General features: G+C 45.5%; 1 protein-coding gene across 3 annotated transcripts in view; it reads left to right on the plus strand.

Annotated features, from left to right (window-relative positions):
* Positions 1 to 654: 654 nt before the first annotated feature.
* Positions 655 to 26,168, plus strand: part of SGCG (sarcoglycan gamma) — a 132,305-nt gene continuing 106,791 nt past the window's right edge. Inside the window, exon 1 of one of the 3 annotated variants that reach the window (XM_053207394.1) lies at positions 655 to 793. Coding sequence is in view for 2 of the 3 variants with exons in the window: in XM_027064536.2 (XP_026920337.1) it covers positions 1,275 to 1,463 (189 nt within the window). In the remaining variant the exon portion in view is untranslated. Of the gene's footprint in view, positions 794 to 1,217; positions 1,464 to 26,168 lie in introns of those variants that run through there. The other 2 variants (XM_027064536.2, XM_027064535.2) reach the window with 2 other exon arrangements.

The raw sequence follows: 26,168 nt of genomic DNA on the forward strand, positions 1-26,168 counted from the left end.
TACGGTAGCATAACTCCATTTAAAAAAATCAGAAACTAGGGGCAACCGGGGTGGCTCAGTTGGTTAAACCTGACTCTCGATTTCGGCTCAGGTCCTGATCTCCCAGTCCTGAGATTCAGCCTGGCTAAGGGCTCCGCGTTGGGGAAGGAGCCTGCTCGGGCTTCTCTTTCCTTGTCCCTCCACCCCTCTCCTGCTCACGCTTTCTCTCTAAATAAATAAACGGTAATAAATCAGAAAACACATCAAAATGATCCCTGCAGGAAGGAGAGAATTTACCTCCCGAGCACATTCACCAAACGTCTTCAGATACCCAAACCATTCTCCAGACACAAAAATGCTAAAACCAAGTTCACCCTCCCGTGTAGACAAAGGGGCGCAACTGTGTGGACGCAACCAGAAAATCCACGATTGAGGTACATCAGCACTCACAGGATACCTGGAGGCCATGGAAACACAGTGGGGCGCGCCTCTCCAGGCCTGGGAAAACCAGAGTAAAAGCGGCTTCCTAAAGTCATGATCAGCGCTCGCTGCGAAGGAGCCCTACGCAGGGAGCTGGTGGTGCGCGGCGGCATTTCTGCCGGCACCAGGCTTCCGCCCGTCCCGCGGGGTGCCTCCTCGCGGCGGGGGCCGGCCCTTGCTTTGCAGGAGTGTCGACGAGGAGAGGGCGCCGCTTCCGGAGCCCCAGTGGTGGTCGGCAAGGCTCTCGAGCCTCCTGCAAGGGACCATGCCCCCGGCGGGGACGCCCTAAATTAGGAAATGCGCCGGCTGTTGCAGCGGGGGCCCCGGAGCCCAGGTGGGAAGAGGGGTGGTTGCGCGAGCCCCAGGCCCGGGATGCCCGAGGCGGGCGCCCGAGGGCCGGAGGGGAGCAGGAGGGCGCCCCCCGCGGGCAGCCTGGAGGAGCCGGCTGGGAGCGGGGGGGTCTGCGAGCGCCCCGCTCAGCGACACGCGCGCGTGCGCGACCGTGGGGGGGGGGCGAGCGGAGGGCGGGAGGGGGCGCCGGGGTGCTGTCGGGGCTCGCGGCGGTGGGACGGGCGGCACGCGGGGGGCGCGGTCGTGCGGGGCGCGCGGCGCTGGGGCCGGCAGGGGGCGCGGCGGAGGGGGAGCCTGGGGGGGGGGGCGTCCCGCCGGCGGCGCCCCCTGCTGGGTCCGGCGAGCGCGCGCGCGCGGGGCCGCCCCGGGGCGGTGCGGGGGGCCGGGCCGAGTCTCACCCCCCGAGGGGAACGGCCCCCGCCTCCCCTCGCGCCCGGCCGGTGGCGCCGGGAGCCCGGGCGGGGATGGGGGCCCCCGCGGCTCGGGGGGAGCGGTGCCCCCGCCCAGGAGCAGAGCTGTCGCTGCGGTCGCCGAGGACGGAGGACGGAGCCCAGGCCCGCGCGGCCCGGGGAGAAGCCGGGGGTCTCAGCCCGTCGGGAATGAAGGCAAGTGCGGTGGCCGTTTGCTCGCCCGGACCGCCAGGAGGACCGCGGGTACAACGGTCACGGACCACCACTCCGCCCCGCGTTGCCCGGATGTCCTTCCTCCCTCCTCTGGCAGCCCCCGAACGAACTCCTCCGAGCTTGGGGCCGCCCGGTTCCTCCGCAGCCCTTGCCCAAGACCCCGGAGCTACCTTCCCGCCCCGCCCCTCTCCCTCGGCACCCGCCGTGCCCCACGCCGCCGGGCGGTGAGGGCTCTGGCGCAGGTGGGAAACGTAGCGGGACAGGTGGCCTTTCTTTGCGGGAGAAAACTTTGCTAACTGATGTGCGTGCGCTCTGCCAGCACTTAAGTAACTTTGTCGGGGCCGGGGTGGGGGAGGGGGAGAGTAGGGGGGAGAGAGGGAGGCCGGCGTGGGCGGGGGGGGGGGGGGTGCGGGGATGAGACGGAATGGAGATAAGAATGATTTGTTTCCTGCAGGTTGGTTTTGCCAAAAAACATTGCCCTGGATGGGCGACTAGCCCCTCCACGGACACTGAGTAAGCAGAGTAAATGCACGGAGTACAAAGTTGCCCAGGGTTAGTTGGGGCGTTTTCGCGGAGACGCAGAGATGCTTAAAATCACAGGTGGCTCACCCGCTCTTCGGTGGGATTATAACTCGACGATCCAACCCCCTTCTACCCATTATCCCTCGTTAAGTTCCCAGGGTTGGCATTTATGTATTTGCATGTTCTCGTTTGGTTAAACCAGAGTTAGCGAGTTGATAATTTTTAAGTCGTTACTGGGTGGTCTGGTGTTTATACATACTGACACAATCACACGCAGTTTTTTGTGTGTGAAACAACTCATCGGGCGATGCCGAATGTTGTGCAGGTGGATTGTTAGCGACGGCGCTCTGTGTGTTAATGCCGCTGGGTGGGCTTTAACACAGGTAGATCTGTGTTTGTAAAGCAATGGAATCGTGTTTAGTTTTCTTTTAAAGCAAATATTTTCCTATGGCTCTTCCTGTGCTTTTCTTTCTTGAATACGAGCAGGCTATTAACCCCCCCCTAAAAAATACAATAGATATCACAATATTTTTCAAAAATTTCCAGGCGCTGACCTCCTGGTTTTGGTGATGGAATGTTTCACTAAAAGGTTCAGTGTCTCTGGTAGCAGAACTTCCTCTCTAGAAAAGAGGTGTCTCCAAAGTGACATCTGTTCCGCGTGTGTAAAAATATGCAGAGTAGACTTTTAAATTTATTGAGTTACCGTGTTTTCAAGTATTTCATTTTGCTTCAGTCCTATGCTTTTTTAATGTTTAATGTATGTTATTACTGAACCAGACATTGAACACAATTTTTAGTAGATATTACACCTAAATCATTCATGTACAGTGTGGGCTTAAAAGTGTAGAAAACCTGGCCTGTAAAACAATTACATCTATAAGATAAATATCGGAAAAAATACAGTGATGAAAATCCATTTAGCAAGTGAAAATCATTAGATATACATAGCAGCCTATGAAAGAAATCAGGAAACGTTGATGTTTAACAAATAATGTATTTGCTTTATTAAACTATTCTAATACCTCTTTCAGAGAGAATGAGGATCATACGGCTCATTTCATTTTTAAAGAATCATTTTAATTGTGTCTAGAGCATATTTTAGATAGATTATATTAAATATATATGTACACTATTATATTTCAATCAGCATCATTGTATTATCTTGGGTATGACTTTTTAAAAGTTATTAGGCCCTCATTTAGATGTTTAGTTCTTTCGATTGTGTCCTAAAAGAGCTTCTAATGCCCTTTGGGCAAAATAGGCAACTATCTATGGACGTACAGTTAAGCAAAAAGTTAATGTTAATTTTACTTCTTTCTCTAGAATTGCACTGTTAGAAAGTGATTTATAGGGACATGCTTATTGTAATATAATAACCCTTCTAATTTCCTAACGGCTTAGGTGATGTTGCTTTGTGATTTTTCAAAAAGTGCCCATTTCATTGTATCTTTGGTAGTTAAATTTATGTGAAGTCAACACAACTAGTTATATGGCGTGAGTGGTACAAATACAGGGTTATCTGTGTGAAGTATTCCTCCTTTGAAGTTATATTTGCCTGTAACTTTCCCATCCTGACACCTTCTAAATTCGGAAACAAAATAGCTACCCATAACGGCCTGAGTTTTTAGTATATCATTTTGTTACACATGAGGGAGATACTTGGTGCTGGAATAGGAGACCTCAGGAAAAGGAAGGATATAGTCAGTAAATTAATGCTTCCTAACTATTTTAAGGTCATGGATTCCTTTGAAAACCTGGCAATAGTTAGAGATCTGCTCTTTGGACTGGGTTTCAAAAGGTTAACTGTTCTTGTAGGCAGTTCTGGATCCCTGGCTTGAGATCACTCAGATTAAGTTCTCAGCATGTAGGTGGGCTTGGTTGCGGCACCTGCAAACCCTTGAGTCAGTCCGTTATAATGAAGTGTAATTACATGAATACGTTAATCATAAAACAATGAACACTTAATTGGATAAGTAACAGGAACCTGGTATTAATTTATAGAAATGTGCCTGGAATATTTTGTCTTAGTAGACTTTACTCTTTGTTGCTAAACTCCTTTTTCAAAAATAACATACAGTAAATGACCTGAATGATAAAAGGGGAAGTTGAAAAACTAGGAAATCTTAACTACAGTCATATTGCATTGAAGACAGGGACCTCAGTAGCAACCAGGTATAAAAAGACTAAGGCTGAGGCGCCTGGGTGGCTCAGGAGGTTCAGCCTCTGACTCTGGATTTCGGCATCAATGTGAGATGATTGTCACTGTCTCAGGGTTGGTGAGATCGAGCCCTGTGTCAGGCTCTGAGCTGACAGCACAGGGCCTGCTTGGGAGTCTCTCTCTGCCCCTCCCCTGTTCACACTCTGTGTCTTGAAATAAACAAACACTGAAAAAAAAGGCTAAGGCTGTATAAAAGTTGTTTTTATAAAAATGTCTTTAGGAGTCACCAGATTATTTACATGAAATTCTGTGGGTTGGATTATAACCGAGGTTGTTTTGCCTTTCAAAGGCTTGGTTCCCAGATGCTCCAGACCCCAGCCAGTCCACGCCTTCCTGCCCCATGGCTACTCTTGGAAGCCATGGTTCGTCTTCCGTAACCTTGGTATCCTTCTCCCTTAAGATTCTTGACTCTGTTTGTTTATAATCGCCTATGCTCTGAAATGATTTCAAGTAAATACCCAGTAAATCATTCTCCAAAGACTTTGCCTCTAACACGTAGAGCTTGCTGCTGTCCCTCTGATTTCTAGCACTTGCTCTAAAAAGAAAAGCACTGGGACGCCCGGGTGGCTGGGTCGATTGAGCGTCCGACTTTGGCTCAGGCCATGATCTCGCGGTCCGTGAGTTCGAGCCCTGCGTTGGGCTCTGTGCTGACAGCTCGGAGCCTGGAGCCTGCTTCCGATTCTGTGTCTCCCTCTCTCTCTCTCTCTCTGCCCCTCCCTCACACGCTCTGTCTCAAAAATAAATAAACATTAAAAAAATTTTTTTTAATTAAAAAAAAAAACAACAAAAGTGCTGTGTTCCTCACCTTGAGTGAGCTCCTCCTTTAGGCCTGGCACGGCGGGCATTCATTACATTCATCCGTCTTCACAAGCACCCTGTGAGGAGGGCCCCACTTAACACAGACAGAAACCAGGCCCAGAGAGGCTGTGGTTTGCCTGGGTGATTGCTCAGCAGGGTTGAGGAATAACACAGACCTTACACCCTGCTCGCCCCACACTCCCTCCCCACTCCCACTGCCCCGGCCCTAGCACAGAGGCAAGAGGAAAGAAAACGTTCCTCTGGTCAGTCTGGCGTTCTTCTTGTGAATGCAAGCTAGCTCAAATGTCTGGTCGACCAAACTATTGCTAGTAACACTTTGAATCAAGGAAGAAGACTCATCTTTAAGGTGAACGTTCGCTAGCGTAAAGAGTGAGCACCCGTAACCGCGGTGCCCTGACAGCCTTGGGTTCTTCCTTAGAAACCCTGCAGAAGTCTTGGAGGGGACTTCAGTGCCTTCATTTTCTAATTAAATAGTTTTCTCTGATTTTTTTCAATAAATTGGGAAATAACAGAAGGCCTGTACAGTACATAAAATAGTATCTCATTGACACGGCGTTCCGTTAGCAAGTCTTGAGAGACGTGTCGAGCACGGTGCGATGGCGTCCAGCCCGCTGTTCTCACCTTTTTTATGAAAGCTTTTCATGTTAGTCATACTTATCTGAAGCAACAGTTGTGTCACCCTTCACAGATCATCCTATTTTGCGGCCTAAGTTTTGCGTTCCGGCCTCTTTTCCCCTTTCCTTTCCATAATCCAAACTTTGGTGAGAATGACCCAACTGGAATAACAAAAGAACGATATTCCAGTCCCTTCCTTTGACCCGTCTCACGCCCAGGCGGCTGTCCTGCGGTGTACGTTTCTTTGAGAAATACCACACGGTGCTTAGGGTTGCACGTGACTCTTCCAGCTGAGAACCTTTCTACGAGTCTGGAAAGGCGGGCATCACTATCTCTTTGAAAAATGCTTCTCTCTTGTATTTTTTTTTTTTTCCACCTCCTTCTTGAATCCTCACCAGGTGCATTTTGGCCCTTCTCGTTTCCGTCTTCCGTCTCTGCTCAGGCTGCTGATGCCCTCCTTCCACATCATGATGGTTTAATTGCTCCAGTGACTTGTAATTATTTTGTGTGAGCTCATCTACACTGAGAGTTATTCTTAGGTAGGAATCTCAACTGCAGCAGGTGTGAAAGTCTCCCTAGTGGTGTTTCTTCTCATGTATCTGCTGGGATGCAGAGGTTTTATGGGTCTCAGAGCAGCTCTTATGTCAATTCCATGGCTTGGGGTGATAGCAGCACATATCTTTTGTAAATTTGGACACATTCACACCTATAAATGGTACAGGCTCGTAGTTGGTGCAAGCTTATGACTTTGCTTTCTACCCAGTGGTTCATCTTTCTATCACAAGCCTTAGAGAGGGAGGGATCCCCTCTTGTACTTTCTTTGCATGGTGGGAGCTCTGGCCTTCTGCTGGACAGAGGCCAACTCTCCCATCTTTGTTGAGCATTAGGATTCAGGCTCAATATCTAGGCCCTGGATCCATAAGCGGATCTAATAACCTGCATCTCTGCCTCTGATCTCCATTCTTTTTTCTAGCCTTGAGAATGTTCCATTCTTTCCTGTTTTACTATATATTTGTAAAGTATTACATTTTGTGAAGAATTCCCGTGTCTTGGTGGTACGAATGGTGCTCTCTCATGTCTTCTCAGTCCCTTATATTGGAAGAACTCTGTAGGTGTAATAAATTTCATTATTTGGGGGGAATACTTCCTATGCAACCATTTCTGAAGAGAATTGTGATATTACGAAAAATAAGCTGTACTAGCTAGATTCTGAGCTAGATTCACAAAAGGACTCCATGACATTCATTATCTAAATTTTATTTTTGGGGCTCCTGGGTGGCTCAGTCGGCTGAGCATCCGACTTCGGCTCAGGTCGTGATCTCACGGTTCGTGAGTTTGAGCCCCGCGTCGGGCTCTGTGCCGACAGCTCGGAGCCTGGAGCCTGCTTTGGATTCTGTGTCTCGCTCTCTCTCTGTCCCTCCCCTGCTCACGCTCTGTCTCTCTCTGTCTCAAAAATGAATAAAACATTAAAAAATACTTAAATTTTATTTTTTTCAAAGTGTTTTTTTAAATGTATTTATTCTGAGAGAGAGAGAACAAGCAGAGGAATGGCAGAGAGAGAGAGAGGGAGAGAGAGAATCCCAAGCAGGCTCTGGTCTGGCAGCACGGAGCCCAATCTCATGAGTTGTGAGATTGTGATCTGAACCCAAATCAAAAGTCAGATGCTTAACTGATGGAGCCAGCCAGGCGCCCCTAATTAAATCTTAAATAAACCAAATTTTAACCGACCTCTGGGATTTTCAAATTGGCAATAAAGTTAAATGGTATATTAAATGATATTGAATGATTAGATGTATAATAAAAGTAATTCTCATTTATGTTCATCTGTGGATTAAGTTGGTTATCTAACCTGTTGTTTATTTTTGAGCTGTCTACACCTTTACTACGAAATTTTGTTTTTATTTATTAGTATTTCTTCCAAATATTCATTGGAAAGTGAGGACAGACATCAGGACAGTTTTGTTACCGATTAGGGTTTGAGCATTCGGTTGCTTGAAACTAGTAAATTGAGGTTTGGGTATTTTATTTACCTTGTGATGTAAAACTGAGACCTGAAGTATGAATTTGTAGTCAGGACAGGTACTCAAGTAAGTACTGGTTGATTTTAGATTTTTACTTTGCAGGGAGAGTGAAGGGGACATAAGAATGTAATATAATCATCAGATTCACCTGTTGGATTAACCATGATAATGAGACAATAAATTTATCTTTAAAATAGTAAAACCCAACTAAAATATGACTTGCATATCTACAATGAGAAGTATCAGAAGTAGGTAGGCAAGCTTTTTCTGAAAGGGCCCGATAATAAATATTTTAGGCTCTGCGGGCCGTAAGATTTCTGTCACAAGTACACAATTCTGCAATGGTAGGGTTGGAAATACATAAACAAGTAAGCATGGCTGTGGCCTGGGAAGACTGTCCTTAACAAAAACAGGTGGCCGGTCTTCTTTGACACACAGGCCGTCATTGACCAAACCCTGATCTGTACTAATGAAAACAATCAATTCCAAAGGAATCAAAACTTCCGTCGTGAAATAGTTTTCAACATAGACTGATATTGTCAACTTTAAAAATTAAACAACAAAGGCTGTCAAGCAGCAAATTGGTTTATTGGGGCACAGCAGAGAAGTCGCGAGTTAGGACGCACAAACTACGGGGAACCCCAGGCAAGTCCAGAGAACAAAAACATCCTTTTGTTTGTTTTTAAGTATAATTAATTGTCAAGTTGGCTAACATACAGTGGAGATACAGTGTGCTCTTGGTTTTGGGGGCAGATTCCCATGATTCATCACTTACTTACAACACCCAGAGCTCGTCCCAACAGGTGCCCTCCTCCATGCCCATCACCCACTTTCCCCTCTCCCCCACCCCCCATCCACCCTCAGTTTGTTCTCAGTATTTAAGAGTCTCTTATGGTTGGCCTCCCTCCCTCTCTGTTTGTAACTATTTTTCCCCCTTCCCTCCCCCATGGTCTTCTGTTAAGCTTCTCAAGATCCACATGAGTGAAAACGTATGGTATCTGTCTCTCTCTGACTGACTTATTTCACTCAGCCTAATACCTTCCGGTTCCATCCACGTGGCTGCACGTGGCAGGATTTCATTCTTTCTCATGGCCAAGCAGTATTCCATTGTGTATATAAACCACACCTTCTTTATCCATTCGTCAGTTGATGGACATGCAGGCTCTTTCCAGAATTTAGCTGTTGTTGAAAGATCTGGAAGAGCAGCCTTTCGTACAGGGAAGAAGGAAGTTGGGAGGGGTCATTCTGAACAGATGTTCAATGGAGGAAAATAGGCTCCAAGTGGCGACTGCAGGTGACTGAGGTGGTGACAGCTTGTCTTTGGCCGCAGGCAAGGGCTGCGTGCGGTCGCCAGACTGAAAGGAAATCTTGCCTCTTCCTGCTGGACTGGGTAGGCCGCGTGGAGTGTCTCCTCTGCCATGACTCCCAACTCCGTTTTCAGGGAGGTTTCCTTTATTCCTTTTCACAGGAGATTCGTAAACGTGATTTTCTGAAGGGATCACTTCCTACAAAATCCTAATACAGTCATACTTAAAAGGCTTAGGAAAGAAAGAATTGCACCTGTTTATTTTTTCTTCACCTTCTTTTTTCACTTCTTGCTTCAGACAATGAAATAATTCACAAAATTTAAAAAAAAAAACCATATTGCTTTCCTCTCAGGAGGAAAGTTAGGAGCTGAAACTTCAAACCGTTTGTAAGTTCATGGTTGTAAACTACCTCTAATTTATAAATGATACCTTAACATATGATACCTTATGATATGATATGATATGATATGATATTTGATACCTTATGATACCTTAATAATGATACCCAAAAAATGATACCTTAATATATGCATCACTGTGAATTTGCTGTACGTGTTACGTAACATTAAGGATCATCCTTGGGCGCCTGGGTGGCTCAGCTGGTTAAGCATCCGACTTCAGCTCAGGTCATGATCTCACAGTTCTTGGATTTGAGCCCTGTGTTGGGCTCTGTGCTGACAGCTCAGAGCCTGGAATCCACTTCGGATTCTGTGTCTCCCTCTCTCTCTGCCTCTCCCCCGCTAGCGCGCTCGCGCGCTCTCTCGCTCGCTCTCTGTCTAAAATAAACATTAAAAAACAAAAAAAAACAAACAAAAAGGATCATCCTTGAATTTCATCACTATATGAAACTGTTGCGACAGGCCAAAATATAAAAAATTAGAGAAATGTATTTATGTAATCCATATTTAAAAGTGGATATTGTATTGTACCTTTCAGTAAGCCATGATCATCTGCATATTTGGTTTATGACTTTGTTTCTACATATAGTAATCAAATGGAGGCGAGCCAGAAGAGTCATTTTCCTTTAAGAGATAAGAATTTATATAAATTGGAAGTAAGGAGGAAAAAAACCCTAAAAATTATTTTATCATGTTTGCCTCTTTTGACATTTAAAAGATTTTACAGTTTCATTAAACTATTTAGTTTCATAAAGTCTTCTTTGGTTCATAGTGGGAAGGGCTCCAGATTTTTCTATGTTGCCTGATTTAAAAATATTAACTACTTACTGACAAGTGATGTTAATCCTTTATTTGCTACACATTAAACATTTGGAAGACGTTTTTCCAACTCATAGATTTTGGTTATTTGTGGATTGTGTTTTCAAATAAAGTCAGCAAAAGGTGGTAATCATTTTGCAGTACATAAATGTATCAAATCAACACACTGTACACCTTATGCCTTTAAAATGTTGTGTGTCAAATATACCTCAGTATAGCTGGAAAGAAAATAAATGAATGGAACCCTACTCCCCCATTTCAAAAAAGAAAATACTGTTATATTATATAGTGATGGTTATATATCATTATATATGTGTCCAAACCTGTAGAGCATACACACCAAGAGTGAACTCTAGGGTAAAATATGGACTTTCAGTGATTATGAGGTGTCAGTATAATTCAGCTTTGGTAAAAAACGTACCATTCCGGTGAGTGGTATTGAAAACGGAGGAGTCTGTGCGTGTGTGGAGGCAGGAGGTATATGGCAAATGTCTGTACCTCCCTCTCAGTTCTGTTGTAAACCTGAAACTGCTCTGAAAAATAGTCTCTAAAAAATGAGCCGTGCATACATACACCACATTTTCTTTGTCCATTCATGTGTTGATGGACACTTAGGTTGTTTCCATATCTTGGCTGTTGTGAACGAGGTCGCAGTGGACTCAGAAGTGAAGCTACGTCTTCAATATCGTGACTTACTTCCTTTGGATATATACCCACAAGTGGCATTGCTGGATCATGTGATAGTTCTATTTTTAACCTTTTGAGGAACCTCCACCCTGTTTTCCATAATGGCTGCGCCATTTTACGTTCTCCTCAACAGTGTGTAAGAGTTCCGGTTCCTCCACGTCCTCGCCAACACTGGTTATCTCCTGTCGTTTTTGATAATGACCGTTATAACATCTCATACTATACCGTACAGTTGAATTTGGTTAAGGTGATAGCGTTTAAGTGTTCTGACCAGGGAAGAAAGGCAGGAAGGAAGGAGAGAAGGGGAGGGGGAGGGAGGGAGGGTGGGAACCGGTAAGTACTTGAGGTGATAGGTGTGTTAATTAGCTTGATGGCGGGGATCATTTCACATCACGTTGTACACCGACAATTTTGAGGCGCTTGGGTGGCTCAGTCAGTTAAGCGTCCAACTTGGCCCAAGGTCCTGATCTCCGGTCCAGTCCATGAGTTCAAGTCCCCTATCAGGCTCTGTGCTCACAGCTCAGAGCCTGGATCCTGCTTCGGATTCTATGTGTGTCTGCCTCTCCCCTGCTCACGTGCTCGCTCTCTCTCTCTCAAAAAAATAGCCATTAAAAAAATTTTTTTAATATATGCAGTTTGTATTTGCCAATTATATCTCAGTCTGGGGGTGGAAATTTTCTGCAGGATATGCTTTCGACATGATTTCTATATTATATCCAAAGTGTGGCTGTCAACTCCTGCCCCAGTCAAACAAACAGATATCTAAAAGTTATTCTGCTGCACTCAGAAAAGGGAGGGGGAAGATTGAAAGGCCAGACTTCCATTAGCAATGGCTTGTGTTGTAGCGCCTCAGAGCTCCTCTGGCTCGCCTGCCCTAATCTCAGACCGCAGACTGTGTGTCTCCGTCCAGCAATCCGCTCGTCCCGCATCTTTGTCCAAAATGGGATGCCTCATTATTCACTTCAAACCATTCCTGCTCTGCTGGTTAACCTTGCTTTTCGTTCCACTTACGCTCCCACACAGCCACGTTAAAACCTTTCACTTGCCCATCCAGCTGGGTGCTAAGTTCCATTAAAGCCTCGCTCTGCACGGCCTCCCAGTTTCCTGCATTTGGGTCCAGTGACCCCTGCTTCCATGACGCTTGGCAGCTTGGAACCTGCTACCATCTTGGATTGCTCAGCAAATTGTTGTGGAGTTAGGCTTAATGTTTTCCAGCCTCTCAAGTTGGAGCACGGAAACCTGCCCCGAACGTCCTTCGCACGTAGCAACTGTCATGAAGAGGCCGAGGCCCTGCCCCTGTCACTCTCTTGGACTGCTGTCCCCCGGCCTCCTCGTCCTCCCCCTCGTTGCCGTTTCCCTTCCCGCGTAGCCGGGCCCATGTTGGTTCCAGAGCTGCCTTGGCCGGGCCAGCACCATCCGCTTCCACCTGTCCACGTGTATCTGCTCCATCCCCTGAGAAAAGTCCTGCCATAGGTTAGTCCTGTGTGGCGATTTTCCTGTTCTTCTCTCCCAAATGTCTTTAAAATCCCATAAACGTTCAGTGGCCAGTGCTGACCATTCACAGCCTGCAGCCGCAGCTGGAAGGACCCTTTAGCATCACGCTGCTGTCCTTCGCTTGTGCTTGACTTGTTCCCTCTCCATCCCGTCGGGAGTCATCCCAGACCTCCTCCGTGGTCCTCACCACCCTTCGCTGCTGACCTCCCTCCTCTCAGCTGGGACGATGCCCTGCCTCAACTTCCTGTTCTCCCCAACCGTAACCCTAACCATGCCTGCATCTGTCCTTTCCTCTTCAGAGCTGCTTCCCCGGGTCCTCCCCTCTTGCTTTTCCTTCACCTTCTTTAGGCCATTACACTTCTGTGACCCTCCCCTCCATGGTGCTTTCCCCTATTTATGCATTAGTGCAAGATTAGACATGTATTTGAGGTTTACATAAAAGACTTTAGAGAGAGACTGGTTGCACGTATGACTGGTTTATTAAAGACAGAAAATAAATTATTATCAGCCTAGCTTTGAGCTGTGTAAAGCAATCTTATCGTGTGCCTATCTTGATCTAGTTTGTATTTGAACATTTTAATCAACTTACTCCATTAAAAAAATTGGGGCAAAAAAATGATTTAAGACAGTTTTTGAACAATGAAAGGGATACATCACATCATCCTCAAATCAGTAATTATGTGACATACTCAGTTCCACAAGTAAATGACCGGTATTTCTTGAACAAAATTTTGACGTACAATTGTTGTATTTAAAAAAGGAGCAAAACAATATGGGATGAAAGGTAAACAATTTTAAAGACTTTGGGGAGAGAGGATAGTTGTAGGTCCACAGCAAAATTTAGAAGAAGGTACAACGATTTCCCATATTCCTCCTGCCCCCCCAGTCTCCCCAATATCAACATCTCATCCTACATTTGTTACAGTTGATGAGCCTACCGGTGGCAACTATTATCACCCAAAGCTCAGAGTTTGCAGTTAGAGTTCACTCTTGGTGTTGTATATTCCATAGGTTTGGACAAGTGTATAATGACAAGCATCCATCATTATGGCACCATAGAGAATAGTTTCACTGCCCTAGAAGTTCCCTGTGTTCTGTGTATTTAGCCCTTTCTCCCCACAGTTTTCTGGTGACCAGTGATCTTTTTTTTTTTTTAACTTTATTTAGTGTGTGTGTGTGTGTGTGTGTGTGTGTGTAAGAGAGAGAGAGGGAGGGAGAAGGACAGAGAGAGAGAGGGGAGCGGCAGAGTGAGAAGGAGAGAAGGAATCCCAAGCTGACAGTGCAGAGCCCAGCAGGGGGCTCGAACTCGCTAACTGTGAGATCAGGACCTGAGCCAAGACCAAGAGGCGGACGCTTAACCAACTGAACCACCCAGGTGCCCCACCACTCATCCTCTTACTGTCTTCGTAGTTTTGCCTTTTGCAGGACGTCATATGCTAGGAATCATACAGTAGGTAGCCTCGTCAGACTAGCTCTTTGTACCTAGTAGCATGCATTTAAGTTCCCGTACATCTTCTCAGGGTGTGAGAGCTCATTTCCTTTCATGGCTGAATAATATTTCATTGCCTGTTTGCACCACAGTTTGCTTATCCATTCACCTACTGAAGGACATCAGGTTTGTGTGAAATCTTTTTAAATGCAAAGCTTATTTGACTTTTCTTTCCTGAAAACATTCCTAAAACTATTTCTTTCAATGTGAGTCCATTTAAAAAAAACAGTCGTTTATACTGTGGGAAGAAAAAGGCCTGGGATGATCTTCCTCATAAGGTACACTACCATTTGTGTCCAGATAATTGGCTGCGTTCTAGACGTTTGTTGGTAAATCTAAATATATTTTCTCAGGGGCACCTGGGTGGCTCAGTCAGTTAAGAGACTTCGGCTCAGGTCTTGATCTTCCGGTTCAGGAGTTCGAGCCCCGAGTCGGGTTGTGTGCTGACAGCTCAGAGCCTGGAGCCTGCTTCAGATTCTGTGTCTCCCTCTCTCTCTCTACCCCTTCCCTGCTCATGCCCCCCCCCTCAAAAATAAACATTACAAAGAATTTAATATATATACATTTTTTCTCAGAAATGTATCGCATATCTGTTATGTTGGAAGGACATTTTTGCAAATGCTTCTTCAAGTGTTAATGTTGTTAAATAATGATGTTTCCGTTGCACAAAGCCTAAGTATTATTCAGAGTATCACCTCTGTGTTTCAGTTATTAAAACCAAAAATATATCAGAACAGATGATGCTCACCATTGGCCTAAAGAATAAGGATTCAAATGGGATAAGTTTACAGTGACAGTTTGGTAGAAAGGGACTGAGTGTGGCCCAGGGAGAGAAGGAGGATTCTGCACACACGGTGGGGACAAGCTCACAGCCGCTTGGCGATACACAGCCGTGTGAACCTGAGCAGAGGGTTTTACCAGCCGTATCGATAAACCGGTAGTGGACTTAATGTCCACATAGTGTAGCCTAGAGGTGAAAAAAAGCTTAACTGCTTCTTGCAAATATACAGAAGGAAGGAAGGAAGGAAGGAAGGAAGGAAGGAAGGAAGGAAGGAAAGAAGGAAAAAAGGAAAAAGAAAAGAAACAAAGGGAAAGAAAAAAGAAGAAAGAGAAAGAAAGAACAAAAGAAAGAAAAGAAAAAAGGAAAAGAAAAAAAAAAATCTCACTTTGGGAGCTAAAGCAATTACTTCATGCTATTGAGTTGAAGTGAACTGTCAAAAATGACGAAGCTTTCAGTTATACTCCAAGGCATAAAGGTGAACTGAACAGAATCGCGTTCCAAAAGAGAGCACTCACGTTGCCAGGGACGGAGAGTGGGATACGATCTACAGAGGAATCGGGAATCCTGAAAGTCTGGCTCGAACCAAGGCCACAAACTGTCCTCAAGTCTGGGCTCCGTTTAAGCTTTTACTGAACCCGAAGTCCGCTATTTTCCTTTTGTCCGGTTATCTAGGGTTTTGTGAGAGACCAGACTTCTTTCAGGAGTCAGATCCGCGGAAGGGAACACCATGGTGGCCGCCGACAGTTGTCATGCGTAGCTGAGGACCCTCGTAGCCCCGTGATAAACACGTCGGTGGCCGATTTCCATCTTGAAGATGACCGTGTGAGGTTAATAGTTACACAGTGCCCTCCCGAAAGCATTCAGAAGCAGCAAGGAGAGAGAAACCCATGCACACTCTAGTTGAGGCAAAAGCAGGAGACAGCTAAAACCCAAACACAAAATTAGTGCAAAGTTGCCCCGAAGAGTGGGAATCGAACAGGGGTATGTCTGAAAGAATAGCGAGAGAGGCCACTGGAGCTGCAGACTCAGAAACCCGGGTGTGTCCTGCGTGGTGCAAAGTGTGCACGTCTCGCAGGGAGGACGGGAAGTGGGCACGCGGACGGCAGGTGGGCACACAGAGTCGCACAGGTCAGTCACACGTCCAGGAGGCAACCTGTTAAAGCTGAGCATAGACGGACCCTGTATTAGGGAAGGGGAGGGGAGGGGAGGGAGGAGGAGGGAAGGGGGAGAAGGGAGGAGAGGAATAAGGAAGGGAGGGAGGGAGGGAGGGAGGGAGGCGGGAAGGGAGGGAGGGATGACTGGGAAGCGAACATCGGACAAGCACAAAAACTCCGGGTCGTGAAGAAAATTGCGGTCAGACCAGAACGTCTCCCATCCCGGCACAGACCTCCTGAAAGTAGCCACTCAGAAGAAGGGAGAGAGGAGAGGGACGGCTGTATGGAGCGGGCTTGTTGGCGGAAGCGAGCAGCATTGCGCTGACCGTGTCCGTCCCCCTCATGTGTTTCTGAGTCTGGCATCTGGAAGAGCGTCTCCTCTTACACTGGGCTGTAGCTACGTTGTTGTGCAGCTGTGGCTCCGTCCTTGGTGACCCACGAGACTGGCCTAGGCAACTGGACTGATAGTGGGGCCCCTGTTGTGCCAGACACGTCGGAAGTTCTGCAGAGGGTCCTGGAGAATGGTAGGTATTATGTTATACATCCCGTGCTTGGTTCTGTTGTGTTGCCACGGCTGAGAACCACTGTTCTTCATGCCTCAGTCTCTCTGGCTTTGTCTGTGCTTTTCCACGCACCATGTTCGCACCCCGGGGCCTTGCTTGTGCCTCTTCAACATAGAAGATCGTTCCCACCCCAGGGCCATTGCATGTGCCACCCCTTGCCCGTATCACACTTTGCCCTAGTATCTTCACGATTAGTTCTTTCTCATTATTCAGATCATCCCACAAAGGCCTGCCCTATGTATTTAAAACATTCTCCCCATCACCCTATTTCTTTTCTTTTTTTTTAATGAAAAAAAAATTTAAGTGTTTATTTTTGAGAGAGAGGCAGAGTGCGAGCAGGGAAGGGGCAGAGAGAGATGGAGACAGAATCTGAGCTGTCAGCACAGAGCCCGATGCAGGGCTCGAACTCATGAACCGTGAGATCATGAGCTGAGCCACAGTCAGACACTCAACTGACTGAGCCACCCAAGTGTCCCCTTATTTATTTTCTTTTTTTTTTAAAGTTTATTTATTATGGAGAGATAGAGGTAGACAGAGCATGAGCAGGGGAGGGGTAGAGAGAGGGGGAGACGCCGAATCCGAAGCAGGCTCCAGGCTCTGAACTGTCAGCACAGAGCCCGACATGGGGCTCAAACCCACGAACCGTGAGATCACGACCTGAGCCAAAGTCAGACGCTCAACGGACTGAGCCACCCAGGGGCCCCCTTATTTATTTTCTTAGTAAACTTGCCACTGTAAGAAACCTTCTTGTTCATTGTTTTCACATTTATTGACTGTTTCCTCTCAACTAGAATATAAGCTCTAAGAAGGCAAGGCCTCCTTTGTCCTGTGCACTCTGGTGTCCTTAGCGTCTAGAACAGTGTTTGGGACCAACGTGGTGCTCATTGGATCAAAAACAGCAGACGTGGCCTCAGCAGGATCCTGGTGGCCTTTAAGTATAACCGGTTCGTACAAGACAAACCAAGTCAGCATCCCAGAAAAATGGTTTTAGAGACTCAGTCATGAATTCCATTTAACAACCACCATATACAATGGGAAGCATTTCCATGCAGCTACCTAAAAAAGCTTTACTTTTCTTAGATAATTACTGAGATGAGAACTGAACATCTCCTTTATTCTAGCAGACAGACATAAAAACAAATCGACAAAAGCAACTCTTGTGTGACAGAGACAACCCTTGATGAATATTATTTAAATAAATCACCAAATGACAGACAACTGCTGTTACCATTCACTCTGTTGTGCTGTTATCATATTTTACCAAATCTAAAATGTCCATTTCTTACATTTTGATAGCTCTTACTTGCGATGCATATTATAATTAGTGTTATAGTTTAATTTGCAGAGGTACTTCCTTAGTGCTGAAAAACATCCGTGGTCTTAAAATCATCAGTCTTTGCTTTGATGAAATAATAGTATGTGGGAAAGTTCAGAGCTTTTGCATGAGGGTTTCTTGAATCGTTACTATGCCTATGGTTTTCTTTTTTTAAATTTAGAACTACCACCTTGGATTTTCCCATTCTTCTTTTGCCAAATCACGTGATGTCTTTTGGTCCTCATCCTTGACCTCCCCAGAGCACGTGGTAGCACAGAATAGTCCCATCGTTTGTGTATGCCACCACAGAGGATATGGAGTTCTGCACCCCCCAAGTTCTGTTTCACGGCTGATGGCAGGGAGTAGTTCACATTTGTGTTCATCACCTCTCTTCATTTTTTGAAGTTTTACTCTTGCCACCGTCGTCCCTTCCTTCTCCCACACCAGCTTCTTTATTGCACTGATTTCACTAAAACTTAGGTTAGATTTCTACGTTGCAAATTATCAAATACCAACTCTATAGTTTTCGATGAAAAAAGGCAACGTGCCGACCGACGCAACCGAAAAAGTACGAGACTGCAGCTGATTTAGGCCTGCCGTGATTCGTGGACTTGAAGTTACCATGCATTTTTCTCGTCGCCCAGCTCCAGCCCTCGTGCTGTCAGGTGGTCATGGCCGCTCACAAGCCAGGCTCAAATCGCTGTCAGCTTCAAGTCCAGCAGAAACCAAAGTGTGTCTTGTCAGTCACGGAAGCGAAAGTCGTGGGGCTGCTCTGACTGAGGCTGGTTGGCTTCGATGGACTCATCCTGAAAGCATCTCTGTGGCCAAGAGAGCGCCTTGCTCTGCTCAGCCCGGGCTGAGTCACATGACCTGCCACTGAACCTGGGAATGGCATTGATGTGACTTGACCGAACGAATAGGCTAAAAGCAAGGTAGGGGTGGCTGCTCAAAAAGAAAACCCAGCGGTCATTACCAGTGGTAGAGTTAATGGATGTTGAGAAACGAACAAAAAGCGTGTATTTCTACGTTTTCTTGGAATGAACGTGTTAATGTTTGCCATTTTCAAGTTTTCAGTTTCTCATTTTTAAATGAGAAAAGTGTTTGTCTCCTTTTTGCATATTAGTGAACGAATGGGATTTTTGTGCCTCGCTGGAGAAACCAGCTTTCATGCTATTGTGGAGATGCCAAGTTTTCTTGTTGCTGAAATTGTATACAATCTGGGGCGCCTGGGTGTCTCAGTCAGTTAAGTATCAGACTCTTGACTTTGGCTCAGGTCGTGATCTCATAGTTCGCAAGTTCAAGCCCTGCGTCGGGCTCTGTGCTGACGGCGCAGAGCCTGCTTGGGATTCTGTCTCCCTCTTCCTCTCTCTCTGCCCCTCCCCTGCTGCTGCTCTCTCTCTCTCAAAAGAAATCTTAAAAAACAAATAAACTTAAAAAGATTATACTGAATCTGATGCTGGATATCAAACAGCTTTTTTTCTTTCATGGTAAACAACCAGACTGGGTCACGCATGGGATGTGCTTAGGCCAACGTCCTTCATTTTTTCCCCTTTCATTGCAGTCTTCCTTCTCCAGTTAAAAATTAGCAAAAGAGCATTTGCTAATTGAGGAACAAATACACACAGTAGTTGAAATAATTTACATTAAGCTATCGATGATTTCCAGTGTGACCAACTGGCCAATGGCAATGCCATTAAGCTAAGGGGGAGAACAGAAGAGAAGGGTTGCAGAGAAGTGGGAGGGACGATTAAAATACGCTGAGTTTGCAACATGATGACTGAAATGGCCATGCCTATAATAAGTCTTCAAACACAAAGGATCCAGGGCTCCTGGGTGGCTCAGTTGGTTAAGCATCCAACTTCAGCTCAGGTCATGATCTCACGGTTCGTGGGTTCGAGCCCCATGTCGGGCTCTGTGCCGACCACTCGGAGCCTGGAGCCCACTTCGGATTCTGTGTCTCCCTCTCTCTCTGCCCCTCCCCTGCTCGCACTCTGTCTCTCTCTCTCTCTCTCTCTCTCTCAAGAATAAATAAACATTAAACACAAGGGATCCGATAGTCAACTTCACCTCTCCATCTCATCTCTCGGTGTCATTCTCTTCACCACTGTCTTTTCTCCCGGGCCCCAGCAACATAATCGTGCTGGCACTCCCATGACCTCACAACACAGCATTTCTGTTGTCAAGATCCCTCTAGTGTCCAGCTACACATTTTCAGTGGAAAAAGGGTTTTTGAAATAACAGGATCTTGAAGACTTTTCAGTAGATAGGATGAAGGTAGGAGGTCAGGAGCACAGGGCCTCTCAGCATGACCTGAGCAGGACAACGGTCAGGAGCAAGTCAAGTGCAGCTGCGTGGGATTACCAGCATCTTTAGTTTTCAGACTATAAAGTATCCCCGTGTGTCTGCCAAGACTGTTCGACTGTACGTACCGTATCAAGGCAAGTTGTTGACAAATGCTGTGGATTTGGATATCAGAAAGCTAAACGGTAAGGAAAAATAATAATTTGGTTTGATAAACTGTAAGAAAAAATAATAATTTGGTTTGCTGTTGTGTGGACTGCCTGTGAAGGTTCGTTACTGGCTGAGCTAATGAGTAGGCACAACATCAAGTCAAATCAAGTCTAAATGCTTTTTATCATGTTAGGTATACTAGTAAGTAAACCAAAATACCTTTGCTATAAAGGCTGAATTTGTCATAATCTGCGATTCACATATTTTATTTCGTTTTGAAGAATTCACTCACGGCATTGAGAAAGAGTTGTAATAATAGCTACCATAGCTTCATATGTGTTTTACTATGTGCCAAGAGCCTTTTGTGCATTGCCTCATTTAATTATTTTAAATAATTAAGGAGCTAATATTATCCCCAACATTAATGGCAGAAAACAAACCATTAAAGAAGGTAACTGAGTTACCTAACACAAGCTATTACTTGTGAAAAAGCTGAATTTAAAACTCACTTGATCCGAAAGCCTGGAATTTGGGGCCATTGGTTTACGTTATTTCTAGGGAAAGAATAAGTAAGGAAGATTTTTACATTAACGCTGTGTAGTGTGAATCATAATCAGACTACAGAATATAGGAGATCAGCCAAGCTGTCAAGCCATAGAGGCTATCAGGTATCTGAACCTGATTTTGGAGGCGTTAGGGGGTTCAACGAAAGTCATCAATACTGTAACAGTAACTTTTTGAAGGTTTTGGTTAGTGCTCTCCAAACCCACTCGTGAATCAATAGAAAACTTAGCACTTAGGTCAGTGACAGGCACATATGTCCATATGTGTTGACTCTCATATTTTTACAAATTATGTTCACACGCTATTATGTCAACTTATTGAATGCGTTTGAAACATGCACAAGCATTAGAAATTTCGGCCGGCCGAGGTAATGATGATTTCTGCTGTTGGAGAACGCACTGCCACTAGGTCTCTTCCAGAAAGAATTACCTTTTCCTTTGTATGTCTCCGTAGCCTGCGCTACCTACCTAAACTGTTAGGCGAACCACATTATTTATTGAGTGTTTAGCGGTCTGCCCTCTAAGCTGGAAAGAAAGCTATATAAGCGTAGGAATTGTGGTTCACTTACTAGATGCATTCATTTAGCAGATATTTACTGAGTACGTAGAGGCTCAGGAAATACAGGGGTCAAGACTCAGTCCCTGCCATCAAACTTAGGATCAAATAAAGGAATAACAGGATATAGGGAGGTAAATGAGCAGTGACACATTGGTCTGCCCTGAATTCTGTGAGGACCACAGAGGTATCCAAGAGGGCACCAGCCAGGCAAAAAGAAGAAGTTGAAAGAGAAGAGTTAGATTAGGTGCTAATACAGAATAGCCCCTGCTATAAAAGTAGATCCTTAGCAGAGATGTGTGGTTGTTAGATGCTGATTGTTTGTTTGTTTTTAGTTTGAGAAGATTGAGAAAACTCCCTTCTGTGTTTACTGCCCGAGTTCTGAACCAATTGAGATGAGGCAAATGAAGGTCTAAATGTCATTTTTGTTGCAAAGAGAGCTGTCGGAGAACATATTCTAGATGTGCAGCGACCATGGGCTTGCTAACGTTGCATTCCCAGCAAAGACTCACCCACCTCTTAGCTCTGGATGATCACAGGTCCCCCCCACCCCTTGCCCCCCGCCCCCGGGAAGGTTACAGTTGAAACTTACAGCCTGAAACTGTACTCCCTGCAGGCATGAAGGTCCCTGACGAGGGAGGGATTGCACCATACAGACCCCCTTTCTTATTGTAACTCATCAGGGAGAAGAATTAAACCACTTACCCTGGGAAGAAATGAGTGCAATTATAGAGAGAATCCAGAAGAACTATTACACTAGGAGAAACGTCCTCATGGAAGGAATAAGTGTTCTTTTTTGTAAGTGGCTATTCTCACAAATTTCAATGCCTGACATGCTTTCCATGGCCCTGGGAACAGATCTTAACTTTGCCTCCAAATGCAGATTTCCAATATTTTTTCAATTGTTTTTCTTTCCCTCCAGTTTATTTTATATCACGTATCTTCCTTTTCATAAATCCTACCATCATTTACTCTCTAGTTCTTGGTCAGAAATTTCTGATCAGAGCAGATTTTAAGAATATTCATGAAATATAACTTGAGTGTCTTACTCAATCATTACTTTTCAGTAAGAACAAATACACTTACATTTTATAAATGGACGCTACCTTCTCTTTGATGTATTCAGATATGTGAAATACCAGAGGAACATAACAGGAAATAAACTAGGGAGAATATTAATTTTACCAACAAAAGATGCACACAGCTACCTTTAAATAGTAACGTACCTTACTCAAAATAAACTAGAAATGCCAATGACTAGAATTACATTTCTCTGCGGGAACTCTTAAGGACAGATGTCAATGGAGCCAGGACTTCAAAGTTTAGTCTGAAATTATTTTAGTCTAGAATTTTATGCTAAATGAAAGTATTAACCAGTTTGGGAGCAGAATTGATACATTTCCCAACATAAAAGGGCTCGGATAATCTACTTCCCCCAAACCCTTTCCGAATGCTCATTTGAGGGGACATCCCACCAAAGCAAGGGGGTAAATGAGGAGAGGACCTGAGAGCTGATTCAGGGAACTGTTCACGCAGCTTAGGAGCGCGGTGAGGAACACGACCACTGTGCAGGAGGCCAGCTCAGCCCCTTGGACTGGCACAGGATGAGGGAGAGTCTGGCATACAAGGATGTTGAAGAAAAACGCGATCGTATACAACGGGTTTTATTATCAGAAATTCGCCAGAAGTCTGACGATGGGGCAGAAGTAGAGAATAAAAGAAACACAAAGACCATCAGAAAGGGAGGAGGTGGAGGTGAGTCCTGCAAGAAAACCATGGTACAAGCTACTTAAACTAGAAAGGAACATTTTTTTTCCTTCAAGAAGAAAAGTGACATTGATTCCAAATAATAGGTTAAAGGAATAAAAAGTGAGAGACAAGTAGGAGATAGGCTGAGGACGGCAAATTTAGCAAAACTTCTTGTACAACAACAATAAAGATGGAAAGATGGCATTCAGAAGCCCCCAACCACAAAAGCTCTCTGGGAAAGACACAGTGTCCGTACAAGGCAATTAAAATATTTGGAGAAATATTTCAAAAGTGGATCATTCAAACTGATAATAGAAGCATTGAAGGGCACAGGTGCTTATCTCTGAAAGGAGCATGGTTGGACGGTCGGGTAGCTAGTTGTAAAATGTGAACACGGTGTATTGCATTAATTTTTAAATCAACTTGATCAAATCACAGGAGATGCAGAAGATTAGTTTCTTTTTAAAAATTTTTTTTCAACGTTTATTTATTTTTGAGAGAGTGAGAGAGACAGAGTGCAAGCAGGGGAAGGGGAAGAGAGAGAGAGGGAGGGAGGGAGGGAGGGAGACACAGAATCCGAAGCAGGCCCCAGGCTCTGAGCTGTCAGCACAGACCCCCACGCGGGACTTGAGCTCAAACCGTGAGATCATGACCTGAGCCGAAGTCGGACGCTCAACCGACTGAACCACCCGGGTGCCCCAGAAGATTAGTTTCAGTGTAGAAGGTGAATATGACCATTGTGAGCATGCACAAAAATAAAGGGAAGGACAGAAGTTTGGAGACAAGAGTGGAAGGCACTGTGGGCAAGGGGCTGGGACATTCAGAATGCTAATGCCCTCCATCAGGCAGCAGGACCAACGGATACACGGTCATTATGGAACAGGAAGTGAATGTTTAAGTCGATTGTTTGAAATTGCAGAGGTGACCGCAGAAGAAACGAACTCATGATAAAAGCACATAGGAAAAAGGAGACAAGGGCTCCCGGGTGATAATGTACATGAAGTAATAGACTAGGTCAAAAGTTCATAAACCCAGCTAGAGCCTTGTAAGGGTACTTGAAGGTCAGAGGTAGGTAGGAGAAGGAAGATCTAAGCGGTGACCTCTGACCGATGGAAGTGTGGATGGGGCAGGGGAAGCGGGAGACACTGAGGTTTCCATTACAAGCCCTTCTGATAGATTTCCCCTTCGCGTGTGCAAGTTCGGCTTTGGTCATTACTCCTCGTGCATTTCCTGTGATTCTGCTATGTGCACGCCACATTTCCGTTTGCTGCCCGACTCACCGCTCGAGTGAGTGACTCACCGAGTCACCGCTCGAGTCTGCACCTAACGGAGTTGTGGAACCTGTTCCCTGTCAATTTAGGCAAAGTCCTGTGTCCATGGAATAAGACTTTAAACATACGATGACCCAGTGAAGTGATTACCAGCAGGTAACTTTTGAAATCTCAGATAGGCCATGTTTCTCTTCTGAAATGTGAGTTTCCTTTTTTTGTCTTTCTCACCTCTTATTTTTCCAGGATCCCACATTTTTCTTTCCCATCATCCCTGACAACACTGAATTAGCTCTTTATACTAAAGAGTGACTCCCCAACTCTCCCAAAGTACCATAAGAAGCCACAAAACGCCTACATGTGGTAGTCTAGCGATCAATTTAATTTTTTATTGACACAGCAACTCCAAAAGAGAATACGAATTATCTTTCTCAGATGTGCACACATGGATGATCCCTATTTAAAAATAACCAGAGAATTTGGGTGAGAAGCATCCAGGTGATGATGTTAATTACATTCCAGATTTAAATTCATCGAGAGTTTTCATTTGTGTGCAGAATCATCTCACTCCATTTTGCTAGTGCAAAAGTCTGTGGCCATCTCTCCTGAGGAAGTGTGGCTTCGATTGGAGGGGCAGAGAACTGATGTGGCATTTTTTAATGCTTGAAAGTCTATCTCTTACAAAATAATTTAATTTGGTTTCACTGTCATTTGCCCTGAAAGCTAATATCTTTATTACTGTTATACTGACCTCTTCTGGAAAAGTCTTAGAATGTCATGCTGATCATATGTTAGCTCTTTTTTTTTTTTTTTTTTAATTGTGCACTGTGGAATTGGTATCGTAAAAAACACTTAAGTTTGGTGTCACTGTTCAGAGGCCAGTTGACTGAGGGCTCACTTTATGAAGTGCTCAGCAAGGAGTTCATGGTCTAGTAGGGAGAACACGTATATAAACCAATGATGGCAACGTGAATACAAAGAACTCTAAGTTTATAAACACATCTAGAAAGCTGATAGTGACGTGAACAGACTTTTAAAGGTTAGACAGTCATTCGTTTTCCTGCAGAAAAGGACGGGAGGTGACTCTAGTCAGAGGCTTGGCCAGGTACCCGAGGGCAGGGCAGGAGAGGCAGACGCGCGGCCCAACGGTGAAGGTGTGTGTGCCCCGTGGAGTACAGGGTACCGCACCCTCGAGGCTCCCTGAAGGGCTTTAGGCTGGGGAGTGCTGTGGAGAGAATTACCTGTTCCTGGCGTCTCTCTGGCAGTTCCAGGAGAGTAAAGTGGAACGTGGCAGGACCTGGAAGCAGGCAGCAGCACCCGGCGAGTCCTGATGTGACCCCCCGCCCCCCATCAGACGGGGATCTGGAGACGAGAGAGCAGGCAGAGCAGGCGATCCTGGGGCTTAGTGACCGGCGGGCTGGTTGGTGAGGGATGTTCCTTTATGGGTCGTCCATGACTTTGGGGAGGATGGAGTCATACACTGAGAAAGGACGGATGGACAAAAGAACGGGTTTGGGGAGATGAGTTTCGTTGCGGAGGCAAGTTGAGGTGGTTTGAGGGGATTTAGTCATGGGCGCTCATGTCTACAGTCAGTGTCCAAAGTCACAGGAACTGTCAAAAATGGGACCAGTGGGTAGTGATCGAGTCCGGCTGGGCCCTGCACCGATCTAGTATATTTCACAAGTGAATTGACTTCCCTGCTCCTCACGACTGCTCTATTCTTTTCACACTTTGAATGATCCCATACCCCCGCACCCTGTGTCTTGATCCTCCTCGGGCCAACCTACAGCTCACTTCATATCAAAACCAAAAATGAGTAGTCCAAAATGAACCATATCTCCACCAGAAACTCCTACTTTTCGCTAGATCTAAAAGTGGTCTCCCCAACCCAGTATCTTAAGCTACACGGCCAGCAGCAGGACTGTCTGCCCCCAGGCAGAAGCAAG

Source organism: Acinonyx jubatus, chromosome A1, assembly GCF_027475565.1.
Source record: "Acinonyx jubatus isolate Ajub_Pintada_27869175 chromosome A1, VMU_Ajub_asm_v1.0, whole genome shotgun sequence".
In the NCBI taxonomy this organism is placed as follows: Eukaryota; Metazoa; Chordata; class Mammalia; order Carnivora; family Felidae; genus Acinonyx; species Acinonyx jubatus.